The 22,327-nt window shown below is 41.2% G+C and overlaps 1 protein-coding gene across 1 annotated transcript in view; it reads right to left on the minus strand.

The window, feature by feature from the left end:
* IQGAP1 (IQ motif containing GTPase activating protein 1) overlaps positions 1–22,327 on the minus strand; it is a 78,428-nt gene that overhangs the window by 16,760 nt on the left and 39,341 nt on the right. Inside the window, exons 11-26 of the mRNA XM_072871645.1 lie at positions 18,083–18,167; positions 16,782–16,945; positions 16,248–16,408; positions 15,620–15,744; positions 11,872–12,035; positions 8,998–9,088; positions 6,399–6,566; positions 5,889–6,031; positions 5,370–5,540; positions 4,157–4,240; positions 3,987–4,058; positions 3,818–3,887; positions 3,171–3,379; positions 2,008–2,163; positions 1,685–1,848; positions 298–522 (exon numbers count right to left, since the gene is read on the minus strand). Of these exons, the coding sequence (XP_072727746.1) occupies positions 298–522; positions 1,685–1,848; positions 2,008–2,163; positions 3,171–3,379; positions 3,818–3,887; positions 3,987–4,058; positions 4,157–4,240; positions 5,370–5,540; positions 5,889–6,031; positions 6,399–6,566; positions 8,998–9,088; positions 11,872–12,035; positions 15,620–15,744; positions 16,248–16,408; positions 16,782–16,945; positions 18,083–18,167 (2,252 nt within the window). The remainder of the gene's footprint in view (positions 1–297; positions 523–1,684; positions 1,849–2,007; positions 2,164–3,170; positions 3,380–3,817; positions 3,888–3,986; positions 4,059–4,156; positions 4,241–5,369; positions 5,541–5,888; positions 6,032–6,398; positions 6,567–8,997; positions 9,089–11,871; positions 12,036–15,619; positions 15,745–16,247; positions 16,409–16,781; positions 16,946–18,082; positions 18,168–22,327) is intronic.

Consider the following 22,327-nt stretch of genomic DNA (forward strand, 5'->3'; position numbering starts at 1 on the left):
TTATTTCTTTTAGGTTAGAGGGCATCTCATAGCTAATTATCAAGTCAACATAGGCAAACACCAAAGAGCATTTCTTCTTCCATCTCCTAATGAGATTCCCTTTCAATACCCTCGGCACCATCGCCAGAACTCGATCTTTAGAACTCTCAGATGAAAGCTGTCTTGAGGAGACTGAAAAGCCAGTATCAGGCGGACAGATGCATGCAGTGAAGCCAAGGATGGTTTGGAATGATTAAGCGAGCAGCGCAAAGCAGCCAAGCAATGTTTAGAAAAACACAGTAGTAACAGTTCCCATACCTGGCCTCACCAGTTTGAGACTCCATCTGGTTAACCCAAGACTTGTAAATATCCACCGGATCAGTTTTGATATTGAGTGATTTGTCATCGATGATTTCCTTCACAACCGGTGCCAGGATCTGCCTCAGGGCGTTCTGGCCACGGGCACCACGGTTGAAACTTACCACCATTTTAATAACAGTAGGATTCCCAGTCACAATTTCATGTATTTGGTCTACTTTTGATCTGAAGAAGAAAGAATCTATATGAAATATGAGGTATGCATAATTCTGTCAGCTTTAGATACATTTCTCGGCATAAAAGAAACTGTTAAAGAGCACCACCCTCACGTAACAGATCATGGGTTCGTACTAAAATCTCAATACAGCAATAAATTACAACACTGTATAAGAACAATACTGGAACACTTCTCAAGACAGATGAGGCAAGAAACTTATGACCTTTGTTTGGGAATTCCAATGCAACTTGCCAGTAGCCATCTCAATGACAGTTAACGTAAATCCAACTGTACATTCTATTTGAGAGCGCAATTCAAAAATACAAAGGAAACAGGGCATGTTTTATGTAGAGAAGAAAAAGAACAGTAGGTTTCTTCCGGTATTTAAAATAAGAAAACAAGCAATTGACAACAAAAGCCACTCCTAGTATACCGCTATGTGAAACGCAGCGGCAGAGAACAAAGTGTCTACATTTCCCTGGACTACTATTCCAAGCATGAATTCAAGGGAAAAAAAGTCTCTTTTAGAAGCTGTTACTTGTTTCAGGGCCTATACCCAACTTCACACTTAAAAAGCATTCCAAAGAATGCTTGAAGAGTAGTTCCTCAAAAATTTTATTGCGCATTCTTCTTCACAGCAAGTTGTGCAGCTCTGCATTGTAAAGAACTGTAGTCATGTAATACCAAGCTCCTCCTAAGTGTTGAGGACAGCCAGAGTCCCTAGCACTGACAGTAAAAAGAAATGGCAAACAACAAAGCCTCTCAGTTTCAGCCTCCTCATCAGCTTTTGGAAATCCAGAAAGCTTAGTGTTAGCTCTCTCTCTGGCTTGTAAAGCCTGAGTTTGCAGTTTGTTGGAGGCGTTTATAACCAGACACTGAAGAATTGAGATTAGACTGAATTTTAGGATGACTTTGCATCAGATTAAAAGTAGCTGCCATGTTGAGCAGTGAAATCTTGGCTGAAGTAAAAAGCCTTCCTCCTCAATGGAAATACTCGACTCTTCCTTTATAGACTACGTTAAGAATAGATATGAAATGGGAAGAGGACAATGAAGGGACAGATTAGCATTATCTGCATATTAGCATGAGACATAACGTGAAAACTGCCTCGATTCGAGAAATTGCCAAAACTGATTCAACAGCAAGAATGTGCCATATGCTGCCACGTACTTGATCTCTTCCTGCAATGCTGTTTGGAAAAGCCGCAACAACAGGTATTCCTCTCTTTGATTGGATGCATAGTTATACAGCGTGAAGATGACAGAATCCATGAACTTTGTGGATTTGTTTTGAGGCATCTGAAATATCAGCTTGGCCAAGTAGGTTGGGTTAGTCTACAACAACAAGAAAAATTACTTAGTGTGCATATCCACACAGGCCAGTGTCACCAAGAACTATGGTGGCTCAAACCTACAGTGCATAAGCAAAGACTGTGCCAAGACATATAAGCCTCTATGACAAGAGGTTACCAAGTAGCGTTAGAAGCGGCCTACCTGAAGTAAGTAGAACAGATGCTGATAAGCTTCCAGCTTTTCTCTCTTCTCTTTGCTCAAAGCTTTCAAACCTCCCCTCTGTTTGTTCAGCATCATCATGTCAGAGAGCTGTTCCTTGTTCTTCTTGGTAAGTTTTTTGCTATGAGAAACAACATCCTGGAAAGAAAGAATAGGGACACATTCCACTCTAAGTATTTTATAACAGGCAATATTGGAAAACAGTTGCATCCGAGAGCCCGCTTCTCTTGTACTGGGAAAGGCAGGGTCAAGGTATGCCTGGGACTTTTAAAGTGAAGCATTATTTGCTACGGCAGCAATTTCTCTGAGTGGAAGTACATGTTCTGCTTTGTCCCCGACTTCCCGAATTTGTCTGAAACCCTAGAAGGGTTAGTCACTTTGGCAGCAATTATCATCAGAGCTGGGAGCATGCTGAAGATGCTTGAAAATGTTTTCCTTTTTACACTGGGCTTAAAATCTAAAAATCCTGTTTCACACTCATAGAGCTAGCTCGCTACCTCTATGTACTCCAACAGCAATGGCACTTTTCACTGCAGGCACTGGCCCCAAAAGCTGCAGCCTCCTTCCAAGATTAATTTCACTACGCCAATCGAGATTTTACCCTGGGAGGAGGAGCCTAGTGTCATGCCATCCAGAACCAAATGAAAAGCTGGCCAGAACTTCAGCTTGAAGAAAAGGCAATGCTGTATCAGCAAAAGCTTTTTTTTGTGAAATTAATCACATCAGCCAAGTGATAGAGGGGGCCTCCTTTAACCAACAAACACCAACTGGCACGAGCAAGTCTCCTGCCTCCAAAATCACCCCCCTCGCTGCAAGCTCGTGGCGTGTCACTTGTTTAACCACAAAGGAGCGACAAAACAGAGTTCTCAAAGCCTTCAAACACACAAACTGTTGCATTCATTAGGTCAAGATAGTCTGGTGTTCGTTTGTCTTTTTTAGCTTCAGCCTTCTCCTCCTACAGTTTTCTTTCTAGGGATACATACTAAATTAGCGGAATGGAGTAAGAACGTACTGGGAGTAAAAATCTGCAAGTCTAGGGCAACGTTTTCCGCTGGGCCTGAGCAACTGACCTCCAAGGCCAGGAGCTCTCCATGCTAACTACCACTGCGCTCAGTTCAATCTGTAGTTGGTCTCCCATTTCCTACCTGCAATGTAATTTTGTTTTTCACTAGCAGCCCAATTTTGATGTCCATGAGATTGAGGTCATTTTCCAGTTGCTGATTGGATCGGATCAAGGTTACAACTTCCTCACGCAGTTTCATTAGCTCAAGCTCCTCCTGAAAATCTTGGTCACTCTGATCAAGCAAGTGGACAAATTTCCGAACCACAGCCATAGGTGGGTTTTCAGCATTAACTAAAAATAGGCAAGAAAACATCAGGGGACAGGAAACAGAAGTATATATATGCCTTATCTATGTTTAAACAGCACGTCAAGGAGCAGCCAGAACAAAATTAGCACCACCATGTCTAAACAGCTTCTGACATTTTGAATTTCTTGTTTTGAGTAAACGATAAGAGAAGCAAACAGTAAAGAACAAAGTCAGTATCAGCCTAGGGTAGTCCACACTGCTAAAGTTCACTGCAAAGCTATGGTTCTATTTTTCAGCAGCAAAAGCAACAGCTGGAATCAAGTTTTCCTTCAGCCTCAAGAACTATCTACTCTCTGCACTGCCCTACCAACTTCATCCCAATTGCTCTTCAAAACTGTCTTGACGTTATAGATCACACTAGCAACATCCCTTGCAAATACAGATTCAAGGCACATCAGTTTTATCCTCTTGGCAATACTTACTGAGGGTTTTGTAGTCTTCTCGCGCTTTGTTTGCTCGGATAAAGGCTTGAATTTTGATAACATCGTTTATCTAGGATTAAAAAATAATTAAAAAAAAAGGCACTTGACCTCATTCTGGAAAGAGTACAAAAGTCAGGTATTGAATTAATTTAACAAGATAGCCTCTTACGTGGTTTCTGAAATACTGCAGACGATCTCTGTAACGTCTTCTGGCTTGGTACATCCTGGTCATTGACTGAATCTATAGAAGGGTAACCAAAATACTCAGATAAAAACCTTTCTTACAAAGTTCACTACCCAAAAGATTTACCAAAAAAGTCAGCAAGGAGCCTTCACTACCTTCACTACTTGGTCCTTTTGTGCTCGCAGGTAATCCAAACGGAGTTGATATGCCTTCCTCTGCTTGTAGCCACGCCACTGGGACTGAAAACAGAAAACAGGCACACTGACTTTACTTTTCTTATTAAAGAGAAGTAATTACATATCTGAGCTTCTTTCTGCTCCTCAGCTTCTGACTTCCCTTTTGGCTAAGTAAAATGTGAGGGAGACATGTTTATCTTATCAAGAGATATAGAGTGTGAAGCATTAACTATTTCACCAACTGTAATCACGAGACACCTGAAATTACCCCATGAAGAGCCTGGGCCTTCTGAAGCAGTTAGAGATCAAGGATACAGCTGAACAGTCAACCTGACCGAAACTGTCCTACATGAGGATCATGCATTAGATGCTGCTGCTGGTGCCAACAGTGATGTAACATTATAAGCCTTCAGAGCAGACTCACTGCTACTGGATACTTGGAACAGAAGCTCGGCAAGGGATTGGACTGCACTTAAAGGGAGAGAGCGTTCTTTTAATGAGCTGGGAGTGGTTTTGGGGGTTGTTTTGTGGTGGTTTTTTTCAAATATACACACAGAGCGTGTGCTACTGAGGCAGAAAAACACACATAAGCTGCGCAAATAATAAAGTGGTAATAGGGTGCAAAGCATCTATTTCACTTGCGCACATTCCAGTTACAACACCAGAGAAAGATTTTTTTCATTGTTTTCCTGTAAATGCGCCCAACCTCATGCTGAATTATCCCACCATCTCTTTCAGGTCCTCAATCCTCCGAATCCCTGGAGAAATTTGAAGAGAAGAACAACCTTACTCAGGAATACTGAAAACCACGTTGTTTCTCTTCAATTCATGAGGAATCACAGTAGCAATTCATCACATGGTATTATCACCATAAAGACATATGACACTTCATATTGCCCTATTCCCAAAACACTGACTCTGATAATAAAATTATAGGTAAGGCTTCCTCAAGTAAGTTTTTCTCTCTCCAATTCTGCCTGAGAAGACTTTATTGATTATATATGACATGGAAAAGTAAATAACATACCCAAAACTCTTTGGGAGAAGGAAATGCCTTTAGATAATTTGCAAAATGAGGTGAAGACAACTGTGTGCTCTAACTGTTTGAACTGAACAAAAACTGTTAATAAGCTTGCGTATAGAAAACAAGTGCAGGGTACAGGTTTCAAATATAATCAAAGGATATCGTTACCTGAATGCAAGTGATTGCTGGGACTTGTTTCTTCAAAAAATTCATTCTTGAGTTGAATTCCTGGCGAACAAGATATCCTCGACAGCAAGCCTGAAGTTTTGTAATCAGGTTCTCATTGGCCAGCCACAACTGCTCTCGGTTGTACGCCGCAGTGACTCCAGATATGGTGCTCTGGATTAGCGTTACGGTAGGAAGAAGAGCCAGAAAAAGAGAATGGAGATAGAAGAATCAGGAAGAAACATCAGCTTTCTGTACTGTGCTTATGAGAAACTTCCAAGTTGCCTTTCAATAAACAGCAACACCATGGTCCTGTACCCTTTTACCGACAGGACGAATTTTTCTGAAATGGGCCAAGGAGTTTTGACACACACAATCTGATGATGCCCAGTGAAATAAATGAGTTACTAAGCTTGTTAACATGACTATGGCATTGAAGCATTCTCTCTTAGAGCTGCATTAAGGATGGGAACAGTAGGAACGTCAAGTTTTCAGAGAAAGAGCATGTGTTATCTACCTTACCTGTATCTCCTCCCGTGACAGCTGTGTGTCATTTTGCACAAATTCCGCTGGTTCATCCCATCGTCCCTCTTTGGTCCGCAGGTTATGATAATAATGATAGCCTCCTCTCACCCAGTGTTTCACCCATTCGCTGCCATTGCCCCCTACGAGCAGAAACTGCAGTGTAAGTCTCAAAACCAGACAAATGTCTTATCTTTCCCACACACCAATGTTACAACTAGGAAATCCACATATACGGATGCTCCTTACTCCAAGCAAGAGAAGGAATGTTTCCAGGTCCCTAATGAACTCATACGAGAACTACCTAAACACAACATGTTCTACAAGTGGAGAACATTCTACTATTCACTTTTTCTTTTTGTTTTAAAAAAAACCTTAGTTCACAAAGCATCCACAATTGCCACCTGTAACACAAGACTTCTCTCCAGAGGCTTTTTTTACCTCTGGTTCCAATTCCACATGCAATAGTCTTGAATTCATTTCACTAACACTTAGCTACTTGAGGTTCACCTGCTGCTATTTTTCTTTTCTTGACTTCTGACAGCTCTCGCTGGTACGTCTCAGCACATTCTGGAGTGACTCCATATAGCCCAACATCCGGTGAACGCAAGGCACTCAGGGTCTGGCTAACATCACCATGGTCTACTGCTTCGTTAATGGCCAGAATTCCTAAGGAGACTTTGATAACACAGGGAAGCAAGTTATCTTGGCATTCAGGGGCTCGGTGACTCACAGCAAACACAGAACGACAGAATAGAGCAAGGCAACACAAAGACACACTTACAGTTGGTGTGTGCGTGTGTGTATACACACAAATATTTAAGTGTATATAAATGCAAAATATAAATAAACAAATCAGACAACTTGCAGTATAGAGGCCTCTTCAGTACAGAGAGTCCAACCACATGTGGTACTGCACCTGACAGCACATAATTTGTGTGCCCCGAGTCCCAGTATGGTGCCAATTTACCACCAATATTTCTCAACAACACACCATGTTTTAGCTCTACTCTGATATCCGTTTTAGTCAAGGCAGTTTCTTCTGGCAGAGCCAGTCACAACTCAAAAGGGGCCTTTTCAACAACTAGTACCATCCGTCCCTAGTAAAAAAAGTATGGAGTAGTTTGTAAACAAGTCAAAAACCTGATCAGGGAAAGACAGGGGGCAAAGGAAGAGGAAAATAACAACATGTCATTCCAGGGCTACTCCAAAACTGCAACTCGAATACAGACATATTCACAACAGCACAGGAATCACACTGACACAGCAAACGTGAAATACAATAATTTTCAGCACTAGGTAAGACTGCAAAAATGTCTGTTCATACACGGATAGATAAGGGTATCCGAAGATCTTATTCAGGCTTAAGGGCATACACTTTAATCCTGCTTTTGACCAAATGTTCCTTGCCATGACATTCAATCTGCTGCCTTGCCAAAGCGCTCAGTGGGTGGGAAAACAGTGAAAAAGTTGCACTGCTACTGCTGGGAACAAACAGTAAGATGAACAGGTAGAGCTCTGCCCTACTCCCCCTGACCTTTTTTTTTTTTTTTTGGCAGTTGACAGGGAATTCACTGACAGAATGATGTAATTAAAACCAACTGAACTAGGCCATGGAGTTGGACGAACTCATTGGTTCTTTCATTAGAAAGTTTTTTGTGAACCTGTTGATTTTTCTCTCTTCTAAAACATCTACAAATAAAGAACACAAATGGACAAGGCACAAATATAAAAGCAAGCTCATTGCTGCGCCGACAGAGCGAGGACGAGAGGAATCAACCGTGTCAGAAACTCTACGTATCTGATGCACATATTCATTAAGATCTGATGTTGGAGGGCAATCTAGTCCAATCCCATTCTCAAAGCTGGGCTAACTTCAGGGCCTTGTCTGACCAAGTTTGGAAAGTCTCGAAGGACAGAGATTGCACAGTGTCTTTGGACAACCTGTTTCAGAAGGCACCAGAGAGATTCCAGACTCAGATTACACTTTTCAGTTTCCAGTACAGTTGCCTATTCAAAGCAAAATCAGAAGGGACTGACTGTGCATCTTTGGATAACTTTAAGTATCAGCCTAACATCAAATTAGAAGCTTTGGAAGTGGAAAGTAAGACATTTTATCAGCACGCCAGAGATGTAGAAACAGAATCAAGAAAAATATAAGCTGACTATAAAGAGAGAAAACAATCAGTTTACTAATACTGTACAAATCAAGCAAAACAAGCAGACAGGTGCAAGCGTTAAACGTAACGGAAAATTAAGATTTAGAGTAAGTGCAAAGAGAACAATACCATATTTTTAAAATATATAAAAAACAAGCTCTCTGCAGCATGCAGTACCCAACAAACAGCATATACAGAGAACAGGCTATTAGAATATATCAGAAGACTTTAAAAACCCTCATGTTTTGTTAAAGAGAAAGTTTCTGTCAGGAACAACAACAACAACAAAACCCAAAAAACAACCAAACAAAACCACACACACACACACACCCCCACCCACCAACAACCACCAAAAAAAAGTTAAGCAAAGAGTAGTAATTACTTCATTGTTTCTGGAGACAGAAAAGACATCATAATAAAGACTGGGATGTAATAATGGGCAGGCCAGTCCACCTGCAAACCGTGCTAAGGAGCAAAGGTGGATATCACTGATGTGTATTATTGTCTGTATTTGAAAAAGATGCGAGGTAGTCTAGAAATACTTAATAGAACTGAGACAAGACAACAGCATGCCACACAAACAAAAGGTAATACGCACTGGAAAACACCATTTAAGTTGTGCATGTGAACATTCTCATACCTAATTAACCACCCACAGACACACAAAATCAGTTGCAAATGACAATCAATTTCATAGAGATTTGCCCAATGAGGTAACATGGCCACACGCAAAACTGGAAACATGGCATATCCCCCCAAAAGATAAGAAATTTAATATTTGAAGAATCTGACATTCACTCTTCAAAGAAAAATTACTACACCAGAAGCACAAGCGCATTTGATTTCCTTTGCCACATTTACGTGACATTTCTAGCTCCCTACCTTTCCTTAAGTAACCAGTATTTGGCTGATAATGGGGATTAATAGCAATATTGTGCAACAATACTTACATCTCTCGGACTCCTCTGTGTCCTTGTTAGCCCTATGAATCCCATCCTGAATTTCATCTAGCCAAAGGACAGCTGTTTCATCCTGTGTGTCCTGAAGAGAATACGATGAGAAAAATATACACAGTGTGAGGAGAAAAGTATCACTATTTTTGCAAAGTAAAATAACCAGTACTCAACAATAGCCAATATAGTATTTTTCTGTATCAGAAGGAATAAGAAGCATTTCAGCCTTTCTAATTGATTACAACACAAGGATATCACGTGCATTTGTGACTATCAGAGACTACTATGGCATTACCAGACTCAGTACCTCCTCCCAGTCAAAAACTCTTTTCAGGAAACAGAATGAAGAAGAAATTCTGTCAATGGGAATCACTCCAATAAGCAAAGAGAACACAAGGACAAGGACTTCGTACCGGTTAGTCCTAAAGCTGTACTTGCTAAGAGGACATGACTTTCCAGGAACACAAGTTAGTCCTTCGACGGAATGTGGCTACAAAGAGTTCTTGGAACAAAAAGCTGCCGATGCACGTCTGTGTGCAGAAGCTAAAACCTCTCGGGTAACTAATGCCACATGAGGCTGTTCTCATCCCTTCCCACAAAAGTTCACAAGCCTGTACAAACTAGCAAACCAAAGAGCATCGTACGTATTGTGGCTGGGTGTACATGCACGACAGTCAAAGCCACGTTTTAAGTCTTTAACAGATCGCTCTTCAAGGAGCGGTGATCACACAGTATCCTGTATTTTGGCTGGGATTTGAAGAAATCCAATCAACTAATGTTACATGCAGAAATTTGAGAAGAGGAAAGAGACAAGTGTTTAGCAAGTCCCAAAATATACATAAAGAACAATGATCCAGCAGTTGCCAAGTGTAGCTTCTCCCCACCCACTGTTGCTTCCTGTAGGTAACTACTGAAAGAAATGCTAAGGCACAACCGCCACCCCTCTGACAACTCTCATTGTACAAATAGAACACAGGAAACACTTACTTCTGGTATGGAATAATAATCACACTGCACAAAAGGGCCACTATTTATAGTGTTCAAGAGCTTTAGGGCCAGACTGAAAGTGAACATTTCCTTACATGCTCTCCACATTTTTCCCACTGTTTTGGTGGGTCTGAAACCGACAGGCTTAATGCTACTTCATTCAAGAGACTACCACGTCTTTCACAGGCAGATTTCATCTGAAAGCCCAGGTAGTCCCACCAGAGTACCAGCAACAGCGAAATTCCCGTCCACAGAGTGGGGGAGAATAATCAAAGAAACAACTTCCTCTACTGTAATCTCTACCAGCAGAAGGCAACCCAAAGACTACCGAGACCATCCATTTTCTACGGATTTACTGTTGCAGGCTTTCCGGAAGGTACACACACTGTAACATATTACAGGGTCTACCGTTTCTCTCTCTCTCTCCTCATCGCATGAGGAACATGCATCATACAGCACTCCCTATTCAAATAAGCAACTGAACAACATCTTGTGATGAACTATGATCCCTCTCAGCCCCAAGGTACAGAAATGACTAGTTAGTAAGTAACAGATTACTTCAGATAGTGACTATTTTCCCCGCGATGTTACTTTATAGTACGATCTTTCAATTTCTAAAATTACTGCCGTGCTGCTAGGAGGAGCCCTAAACTGAACATATGCCTAAATAAGGTAATTTCACACCAACAGAGAAGTTACCAGCACAGCCTGGCACTGGCACAAGCTTAAGCGAACACTAAAAAGAGTTCATTATTTCATTCTGACTCAGCAGGAGGAAACGCTTCAGCACAAAATGGGTTCCTGAGGAACATTAACCCTTTCAGGGCCCTTGGGGAAGCTGCTTAATGATTTTTGTCAGAAATGCATACAGTTTTCAGCTATCACTATCCTGTGGGTTTACCTTTAGTTAAAAAAAAAAAACACAACAAAAAAAACCCACCCCAGTGTTCAACACAATCCAGACCTTGGTCTCTATGCAAAATTCTGCATTGGTCTTAGAGCAATGAGCTCCACAGCAGAAAAAAATAAAAATAAAACACTCTAAAGCCACTGAAAGCAGAGAAGTCTGCTGCTACTTTGTAAATAGATGACAAAAAAAAAAAACCAAACCAACAGTATCCCATCCACACTACTCAAAAATTAGCTGTGTACACACACACACGCCCTCTCATCCTCTTTCCTAAACCCGTAAGATGAGACTTGCTCTTCCTCTCCCCCTCTTCACCTTCATATTTAGTCAGTTAGTGAAAGCAGCAACTATATACAAGTAGGTAGAAGTCCTTGGCTAATACGAAAGACAACTACCACTCAAAAAATCATCAGCAATAAAAGCGTCACCAGGTGAACAATGGGCATCAGTATACATTTTGTTAGCAGCACGTATTTTGCTTCACTTCTTTTTTCTAATTTACCACTTAAAAGATTTTTCTACTTTCAGAAACTTCTTTTGCTGTATATAACTATGCCTATGACTACATTTAACAAAGATCATTAAAAAAAATACTTAAGCTTGCAGGAAACTTGCATTCAGAAGTTCAGAACTAGAATGAACGTGGTCTCCTTGCGAAAACAGATGAGGCATATTATTTCTCCGCAAACAAGACACATATCTCATTCTGGACCCAGGATTAGCTGTAGCAAGCCATCTCATACAGTTAATATCCTTATACCCATCTCTGTAGTTCTTGAAGATTCATACAGTCTGGCTGCAAACCTCCTTCTGTAGTACAGAAAGATCCAAACTGACTGGATAGAATCAGTTGATGGGGTATGCAGAATGCCCAGATCTCCACTTCCAGTTTTGATTCCTGGCTTTCAGGACCAGTAATAAGCCCATTACACAGATATAAAGGTTTTCCGAGAGGTGCATTTAATTGCACTCACCTGTGCTTTCTCTCTCTTGGCTCGAAGTAGTGTATCCTGGTAATGCTGTGCTACCTTTGGGGCTACGCCCTCCAATTTTGCTGCAGGAATCTGTAAGGCTTGAATAGTCTTTTTGGTGTCCCCTTCATCCAGGGCTTCATTGATAAGACCAATTGCCAAAATCCCTAGGGAGGAAGGCGTAGGGGAAGAAATACAAAGTTCCATTTTTGGTCAACAATAATCATAAGCATTACTTCAGAAGAAAAGTGCAGTTATTCCTTCCTAAACCAGGTATCGGCTGACAACTGCAATATTTTTAATGGACAATATTATTTACTAGTACAGAAAGCAAGACTATTTCTCCACCTTAAAGTACTCATAATGCCTGGGCACTGCAATTAAAAAAAAAAAAATCATCACTCAGAGAGACCACATGCAGGGACAGAATTGAGTCCTCAGACATCCAGCTCAGAGCCACTAAAAGAAAATTATCAAAGCCCAAATGGCCATAGTTCATAGGTTACAGTTTTCCAAGGTTCTGGCTTCTCTAGAAAGAAATCTTCACATGAAGCTAAAGACTTCCATGGAATGCCATTTAAAAATACAGTAACTTCGTATTTTAGAAAACTCTTTTATTAAACATATGTAGTATTAGCTGTATTATCAGAGACATGGATGCTATTCAAGTACAGTAAAATTTACCATTCAGCTAAATAAAAAATAAACAAAAATAAGTATCTTTTATTTAGCTAAGCGTGAACAGAGTCTACATCATACATGCCCTACCTACAGCAACTATCTCCTACGAATCACAAAATAACTTCGGTTGAGATGGACCCTAGAAGTCATCTGATTCAATTCCCTGCTTACAGAAGGATCAGTTCAAATCACGGTTTGATCAGTGCAGAACAAAGAGATCTTTTAGACAAAAGAAAGTAAGGAGCTCAGTGTGGGGATTTCCAACTTTGGTTAACGTATTCGAAGATTGTGACTTCTTCTTCTACACAAGAAAGAGAATCACAAAACAAAAGTTTATATGAAAAACAGAACGTCTCAGGGAAGAGGTGGTATTTGGATGGAATAGAGATTAGGGAAAAATACATGTTGAGGATACTGCAAGAACCAGGATCACTAAAATGATGGCATGGTTTCTGTCAAAAAGCAGATATAACTGTTTGACTTAGGAAAGGGCACAGAATGTAAGCAGTAATTCTCTCCGATTAGTTTGCTAATACGGGCATGACAAGACCACTCCACGGAACAGCAATATGTTACAGCTCCTCATTAGAAAGCATTTTTTAATTTGAAACTATTTACAAGGATAGTGGAAATGAAAATATATGCTCGTATGCCTTGAGGACCTTCTCAGACTAATTTAACTTATTCATAGATAGGAGATAAAAAGTATCCTTACATAAGGGCATACATGAAGCAGACCAAAGAAGTAAGAAGTTCCCTGCGAGAAGAGCTTATCTCATTACAGGATTTTCTTCACCTTTTTTTACAGGATGAGGAGTGTTATAAGAAACAGGGTGCTGGGACTACATGACCTTTTTAGACTTCTGCTGTGACCTCTTACACAGAAAAGAGACTATGAAACTAGCATCTTGGTGTGCACATGCATCGGTGCGGGTCTGTGTTTCGGTGGCTTCAACAAGTCTGCTCATGTGACCCAAACAGGAAACCCAGTGTCTATTTGGAGATCCAGGAAACAAGTTAATCAAGATAGCATGCTCTTAAATTAAAACTTAACCCTCTCTAGAGTATAAAGTCTTTTCAAGGTGAAAACGCAACTCACCAACTATGCAGCAAGAAGTGGCAGAAGACACCTGTTTGTCTCAGTGTACAAGAAAGTTTATCATCACCTCCACATTTGTGACAAATCTCTCTCCTCTCATGATACAAGGCTTTGAGCTAAATATTACAAAGATGGCTTGAAAGTAAATGTCACGCTACTTGCATATGCAGGAGGTTTTCAGTACCGGTCATAACCAAAAATTATGGTCCCTTAATGAAACCGAAAAAAAATTAATAGAAAATTAAAACCACCTGATACAGAACCTCACAAGGATCCGGCTAAGAATAAGTTTGCTTAATTGTGCTATTTTCAAAGACTCCTCTATCTCCACTCTGGATTTTAAGTCAACTAATACTGTCTTAGAGAAAGCAGAATTACTCCAATTTTCTGGTTTGCTGAAGTTTTCATCATTACACTCAACACCAGTCTTTTATCACTGCTAAAAGGCACTTATTAACATAAACACTACTAAAAAATAGAAATGAAAAAAAATGCAGAACTAGAAGAAGCACAAAAGTTAGGTTAACACCCATTCACATTTCTCAGCTTGCATCAGGAGTTTTTTCCTTCATGAGAATTTAAGTTTTGGTACTCGCACTTGCTGCATACACTTGTAACTTCTATGGGTTTTTGCATATTTTCCCATCAGCGATTTTTTTTTGCACTTTACCAATATTTCGTATTAAAAGGCAACAGCTGTGCAGCCATATTCTTCTTCCACTGGTCAGAAGGTCAGTTATCAGTCATTTCAGCTTTTATAGATACTGGTTTTAAGAACTAGTGGTCATACGTAGTGTTAAAACAGAAAATGAAAGCTTCTAATTTCCTGATGGAACTAACTGTAAACAAAGCAATTAACCTCTTATAAAAGATCAGCACTTTCCATTTCAACTCTAATTTGAGACTTGGGTCCCAATATCTGGAACTCAGAATCTGAGTGGCATCAAATGGATGAGATAATGAAATGTTCTTTGAAAAATCTGTATCAAATGTTTTAAGCGAAAACATTTGAATACATAACTGTTGAACAGACAGCATTTCAGAATAAACTTTTTTGGGCATCTCTGTTGATTTATCGCTGAATCAAAGTAACTGCAGAAGCCTGTTTCTTTGATGCAATATGTGCACTACTGATCTTCAAAGAAGCTGTAATTTGGAAGTAGTGTTAATACAGACAGGAGTTAAAGGACTGAGAATAAGACCTGGAAATAAACTCATCTCTGTTGTTCATTCAAGCTCCTCATCCACTGTAGAAATGCATCTGACAGATCATTACATCTGAGAGTCATCAACACAAAGATGGGCAGCTTATCTTGCATTTGCAGGTCAGATTACCCACAGATAAAGAGTAAGAGGGGGACCCTGGACCGAGTCTGTTGAACTTGCACTAGATACTGGAAAGGTAAAAAGGCCAAAGCACATTCAAAAGAAGGACTAAAAGGGAGAAGAGGAAAACCTGAAGAGGGCAGAGATTGCAGCCAAAGACAGAACAAGACTTCAAGAAAAGTAACTTCTACTGAACGCAGCAAATTAGGAGGGAGGATGGAGTACTCCAAGACTGGGCTACAATCAACTCAGAGATTTTGGTAATACTCGTTTTTGTTAAATTTGAGGGATCGAAGCAAAATTAGAAAAGATTCTAGACTAATCCTAGACACTGACAGCAGACAACGCATTTTGTTATCCAAAACGGGTTGAAATTTGCATTGGAAGGATTAATAAACTGTTTGGAGATACTGATTTCAATATCACAAACACTCCTGACTGCCTGATCTCTCCATCAACAGTGCTACTATCAAGCCTTTTATATTACAGACCATGAAGTCTTGCTCACAACTAAGATTTCCTAGATATCTAATGTATGACACAACTACAAGTCAATGAATAACTTTTTGTATTGACACAAACCTAACTTTAGCACTCCTTATGAGCTAGGATCAGTCTAGCATGAATCGAGCAGAAAAAACTTACTTTCATGTTCTTCATGCACAACTATGTTCACACGATCAACACATGACTGGATATCATTCCACGTGATAAATTCATTTCCTTCTGCACGTGTTTGAGCTTTCAGCTTCATCAAATCATCGATATATCTGTCAAAGAACAAAAACCAAAACCAACAAACATCACATCGCAACAAGTTGGCCAGGGAACACATAACACAGCGTGAGAATTGTACACAAAGTAGAAGAGGTAACGTGAGGGTCGAAACTGGAACAAATACAAAAAGGGGGAAGAAGAGAAAGAGGATGGTCAGCCCAAATGTGAAATAATCAACAAAAGCACTAAAACACTGAATGAGGGTCCAGGGCAAAGAACACGGGGGGTGAGCTGGCATAGTATTAGTGACAACCTAATGGTACCACAACATGGCTTTAATATGAAATCCATGAGAAAGCATTGAGACACAGCACAGAAATCAAACCAGTAAGAAACAGTAATCGGAAAAACAAGATGCCAGAGCCAATGGAGATTAAATCAATACTGTAATAAATAAAGTAGAAAGAATGTAAAGTGTAAGAGGGGAAAAAATTATTCAAGAAGTCACAGAATATAAGCCACATCAAGGACAAACATGGTTCCTTGAAATATCCACCTCTGAGAGTTCTCATCCTCAATGTTTGTAAGCCCTGTGACAGGACTGCTCAGTTGTTTCCATACTGTATTCACATCCCCTGAATCCAAAGCCCTATTAATCAGGGCCACAGAAGACAGCATCTCTACAGCAACAGATAATTCTGGATGGGTGAGGTTACCCTGCATACAAAGAGGACAACAAATTAATTCCACTCGCTCTTTACAAACTATTGCTGCACACAGAACACAGAATGGAGTAGCTGTCAGAACAGACATATAACAAAGCAAAGGGACAATGTTTATGACATAGAAGTAGAAAGATGAGTACATTAACAAAGCTAGAACACCAAGTAAGAGATTAAAGTAGACTCTTACAGGGCCAAGTAGCTCAAGATTTGGGGATTAGACTTCACATCAGAACAGACTGAACACCAAAGCAGTTCTACGAAGACTCAAGACAGGTTTGTTCCAGAGAATGCATTTAACGAAACAGACAAGGTAGGCCCCGTGATCCATACCAACCTCCAGAAATAAGAGAGAACGTGGTACTTACTTCAGGGCTCTGTTGCTGCAAGGTGGCCAGCTCCCTTTGGTAAAGATCTGCAGCAAATGCATAAACCTCTGGTAACTGGGCCTCTGGATTCATCATTTCTGCCACAGTCTTCTCAGCATCACCCACTCGAATTGCAGAATTAATTTTGGCTACTGCTGCCAGCCCTAGAAGTTCAAAGAGGTAGCATAAAGAATGAGGAAGGCAGACAGTTGAGTCCCCAGTAATAAGGGCACTTTTATTCTACTCAATAATCAGATACCTAACAAGAAAAATAATAATTCCCTTAGCTGCAGGAAATGAGTGAAGCTTTCTGATCCATACTTCCCCAGTTAGTCTTCCATTACTGAAGACAAGTAAAATATATAATGCCCTCTTTAAAATAAAGCTCATGTTTAAAACCAGTTCAGCTTTTTGCCTTCTTATCAAAGGATTGTTTCACCATTTCAGTCTTCTGATAGTAAGAAGCCTCATAATTGCAAATTTTTGGATGGTTGAGTAGTAACAACCTTTTCTTCCTGTCTGCGTCTATCCTGCTCAAGGCAGTAACAGGCACTCTATAGTGGGTACACGTTGGCTAACTCTAAAAATAGCAGAAGTAGGTAAATAAATGCCGAGCTCCATGCTGAACAAGTAAGGTACTTCAAAGGTAGCCTCCTAGTTATTAGGCATTCACTATTTTCCTCTTGTATTCTAAACCCTCTCTCCCCAGATCTCTAGTAGTCTCCTTTCTACCTATTACAAATTGAACTAATTGCTCCTGCACAGCCAGAATGGAACATTCTCCTCCAGAAAAGAGCTCTGCATGGTGTCACAAGCATCAACCAAAAAAACAATCAGCCATCGTGATCTGCATTTTATTTGCTACCTGATATTTAAAAACAGGTAAAGGTTCTGTAGCTCAAACCAAGTAAGACTTATGTCAATGGTCAGCAGATAACCTAGCTTTCACACCTCACAGAGCAATCCAGATTTCCTTCACAGATCCCTAGCACAAAAGCTCATACTAGCACTCTAGAAAAAGAGGTTATTTAAGATGGATGCAAAAGTTCCATGTTTCTTAATATTTCAAATTATATGCTGTTATCTCCAGCAGTATTGTAAGAGCTGGATAAAAGACACTACAAATAATCAGGGCACCATGTCTCTTTAACGTTCTTAACAGCCGTGAAGTACTTAAAGAACATTCATAACAGTTTGAGAGAGACATCACGTATCCCCACATAGACCCAAATATTGTGCTGTCTCATCCTTTTGATCACATCCATGGTGACTTTGCTGCAATAATTTCTGCTGATTCTTACTTTGCTGATACTGTTGTGCTGCCCTGTTAGCAGCATCCACTCCCAACTGCAACTCTTCCTTCTGCAGAGGACCTGTAAGGCCAGCCTGAGAAAAAAAAAAAAAAACAAACCGAGAGGTGAAATGATGTTAGTTTATTCACTTCAAATAGCTCAATAAAAAGAAAAAACACCGACTTTTCCTTGAAACACTCTAATGCCACATAGCTTCTGCAAACAAAGAATGCCACATACGTGAGGAAGACAGAAATTACTCACCACATTCTCTGTTCATATGCTGAAAGACCGTATGTGTACAACCTGATCCCTTTTATAGTATTAGAAGTGCAGTCCCATGAACACAGCAATTAAAGGCAAGACCCAGCTTCCAAAATCATAAAACATTTAAGACAGAGGACAATTTTGTAGGAAAAGACTCCCTGTTACATGAGCTGCGTGCTGGAGTGATATTAGTACTTGTGTAGTTTTCCATGAAGCAACACATTAAATTAATGTTCCATTTTACCTCTGAGCAATGAAAGAGTTAGCAGAACATCAAAAATGGACAACATGCAGTTTTGGCTTATACATACATGCTTCTCGGATTATACGGGACCACATGAATACAAACGGAAAATGAGACTGAGTGACTGGGGAGCAGGAGGGCTTGAATAACTTGGGTAGTAGCCATACAGGTCACGACCCTTCGTATAGTACACACAAAGATGATAATTCTCCAAAAGCACCAACAGACCACATTTATGTAACAAGACCTTTCAATTACATTGTGGAAGAATGTGCAATCTGACTTTGCAGTTTAGAAAACAGCTGAACTTGGTTTTTGTGGCTACTAAAAAACTTGGTAAAAATCTTCCCAGACCTATTTCATCCCTAGACATATCTTTGGCCAACTATGGAGAGTTTCTGCCACACCAAAGCTTGGTAGGACCTTTTTAAAAAGCCCCCACTTTTCCTCTTCTATCTTAATTGTAGGTCCCAAGAAACATAGCTTGCGAAGATCTTTCTTCAGAGATAAGTGACAAATCTTCCAAAGAGCAACAGCTGCGGGGCTAAGTCTGTGCTGTAGAAGTCCTCGTACCCCCGCCGAAGGGCGTAACAGCAATACACACATCCTTCAGCTTCACCATACATGCAGAATCCCAGGTAAGGAATGCTCACAAGCTATAGCAGTACACCGGCTGATGGAAAAAGTATCCCAAAACAGCACATTCCCTGTAAGGAATTGTTGTCTAAGGAACATTGTTTAGCTATCAACCAAACAAATCCTGTATCACACCAAAAAAAGAACACCAAAATAAATAAATAAAGAATCAATAGCGGCTCTGAATTACTGCTGTATGCCTTTCAGATTGAGGGATCCTTCCGAACACAAATAAGCTGCACTCCCAGCAGAAAAGCTGTAACAGTCTACAAGAGACAGGTATTATATACCTATATATATATAGGCATATCTCAACGTATATCGATGCAGGTAAGATTTTGAGGGAGTTCAGGGAAGAGGACACGTCAAGTTAGTAGAAATGTAGGTCCTAATGAGCCCTATGCAGAGACTGTCCAAAGCGGGAGAATGTATCAGGTCACAAGGAGACAGGTACAGTCACACAGCTGGACAGCTCCCATTGCAACTGGATTCAGTCCTGCTCCATAATAAATTATATAGCAGTTGAGGAGTTGAACGAGCTGCACTAAAGTCTGACAACAAAAGGATAGGGACCCTGTTTGAAAGCTGCTTCCTAGTTAGGTACTACAACTGAGGCCCAGAAACTTTAAGGCAGAGAGTTTCTTCAGCCCCAGAAAGGCACGAGTTCTAAGCGAGACTGCTTACAGTGACAGAATCACAGAACAGATGATGGTAGAAGGAATCTCTGGAAATAGCCTAGTCCAAAACCCTGCTCTAGAGAAGGTTGTCCAGGACCTCTGCAGAAAAGGACCTGAGGGTCCTGGCGGACACCAAGTTGAACATAGCAAGCAAAGTGCCCTGGCAGCAAAGAGGGCTAATGGTACTGTAGGCTGCATTAGGAGGAGCGTTGCCAGCCAGGACGAAGGAGGTGATCCTTCCCCTCTACTCAGCACTGGTGAGGCCACACCTGCAGTACTGTGTCCAGTTCTGGGCTCCCCAGCACAAGAGACACACAGGCGTACTGGAGAGAGTTGAAGGAAGGGTCACTAAAATGATTAATGGACTAGAGCATCTCTCCTATGAGGAAAGGCTGAGAGAGCTGGGACTGCTCAGCCTAGAGAAGAGAAGGCTCAGGGGGAATCTCAGCAATGTGTGCAGCTATCTGAAGGGAGGGTGCAAAGACGATGAAGTCAGGCTCTTTTCTGTGGACAGGACAAGAGGCAACTGGCACAAACCGAACCACAGGAGTGTCCGTCTGAACATCGGGAAGCACTTTATTTTCTGTGAGGGTGACCGAGGGGGCCCTGCTTGAGCAAGCAGGTTGGACAAGACAAGCTAACTCAAGAGATCCTTTCTAGCCTCAACCATTCTGTGACTCTAACTGTGTTCAGTTGAGCTTTGAGTATGTCCGAGGATAGAGACTCTACAAGCTCTCTGGTCAACTTGTTCCAGTGTTTGATCACCCTCAGTAAAAAAAGTTTTTTCTTATGCTTAAATAGAATTTGCTGAATTTCACCTTGTGCCCATTGCATTTTATACCATCACTGTGCACCACTGAGAAGCATCTGGCTCAGCCTTCTTTATTCCCTCTCATCAGTTATTTGAGAGCCTTCTTTTCCCAAGGCTGAGTACTCCCAGCTTTCTCAGCCTCTCCCATTATGTCAGATGCTCCGAGCCCTTAATTGGTTTCTCAACCCTCACTAGACTTGCTGCAGTATGTCCATGTCTCTTGTCCTGTGGAGCCTCAGAACTGGGTGCAGTACTCCAGCTGTGGTCTTCACCAGCATCGAGTAGAGGGGGAAGGATCACCTCCTTCAGCTTGCTGACAACTTTCTTCCCAGTGCATCCCAGGACACTGCTGGCTTCCTCTGCCACAAGGGTATAATCCTGGCTCTTGGTCAAGTCATCATCCACTGGGACCCCATATCCTTCCTTGCAAAGCTGCTTTACGGCCACTCTATCCCCAGTCTGTACTTCTGCATGAGGTTATTCCTCCCCCAGGTATAGGGCTTAGCATTTGTCTTTGCTGAACTTCATCAGATTCTTAACCGCCTATTTCTTCAGCCTGTTCCGGCCCCTCTGAATAGCAGCACAACCATCTGGTGTATTGCCTGGTCCTCCCTGTTTTGTATTATCTGCAAACTTACAAAGAGTACAGTCTGTCCCATTTTACAGGTCATTAGTGAGGACATTAAATAGTACTGGCCCCAGCACCAATCCTTGGGGTACACCACTAGTGACAGGCCTCCAGCTGGACATCGTGCTGCTGATGACAACCCTTTGAGCCTGGCAGTTCAGCTAGTTTTCAGTCTACCTTGCTGTCCACTTACTTAGCCCATGCCTCAGCAGTTTGTCTGAGGATATTATGGGATACAGTGTCAAAAGCCTTGCTGAAGTCAAGATAAACATCCATTGCTTTCCTCTCATCTGCCAAGCCAGTGATCTCATTGTAGAAGGCTGTTAGACTGCTCAAGCATGATTTCCCCTTCAAAAATCAACACCGACCACTCCTAACCACTTTCCTGTCCTTCGTGTATTTGGTAACTGTTTCCAGGATTATTTGCTCCATCATCCTCCCAGAGACTGAGGCGAGACTGACAGACCTATAATTCCCTAGATTCTCCTTCCTGACCTTCTTCAAGATAGGAGTGACATTCACTCTCTAGTCACAGAATCATAGAATCGTATAGGTTGGAAAAGACCTTTAAGTCCCCAGGAACCTCCCCTGATCTCCCTTAACATTTAGAGACTGCCTAGAGTGGCCTCACGGTCACACAGGCCAGCTCCCTCAGCACTCACAAATGCAGCCTACCAGCTCCCTCGTCCAAGTTGTTTAAATGGTCCCTAATTTGATCCTCCTCTACCGAGGGGTAAGTCTTCCTTGTTCTATACTTTCCCACTGGTCTCAGAGGCCTGGGACTCCCAAGGGAAAAATCTTACCAGTAAAGTAAGAGGCAAGGAAAGGTACTTAGTACCACAGCCTTCGTGTTCCCTGTCATCTGTTCCCCTGCCCCATTCAGCAGCAGTCCCAAATTTTCCCTAGTCTTCCTTTTGCTGCCAATATATCTATGTAGAAGTCATTCTTGCTGCCCTTCAGATTTATGTCCAGTTGGGCTTAGGCTTTCTTA

This window comes from Ciconia boyciana, chromosome 8 (assembly GCF_034638445.1).
Source record: "Ciconia boyciana chromosome 8, ASM3463844v1, whole genome shotgun sequence".
Classification (NCBI taxonomy): Eukaryota; Metazoa; Chordata; class Aves; order Ciconiiformes; family Ciconiidae; genus Ciconia; species Ciconia boyciana.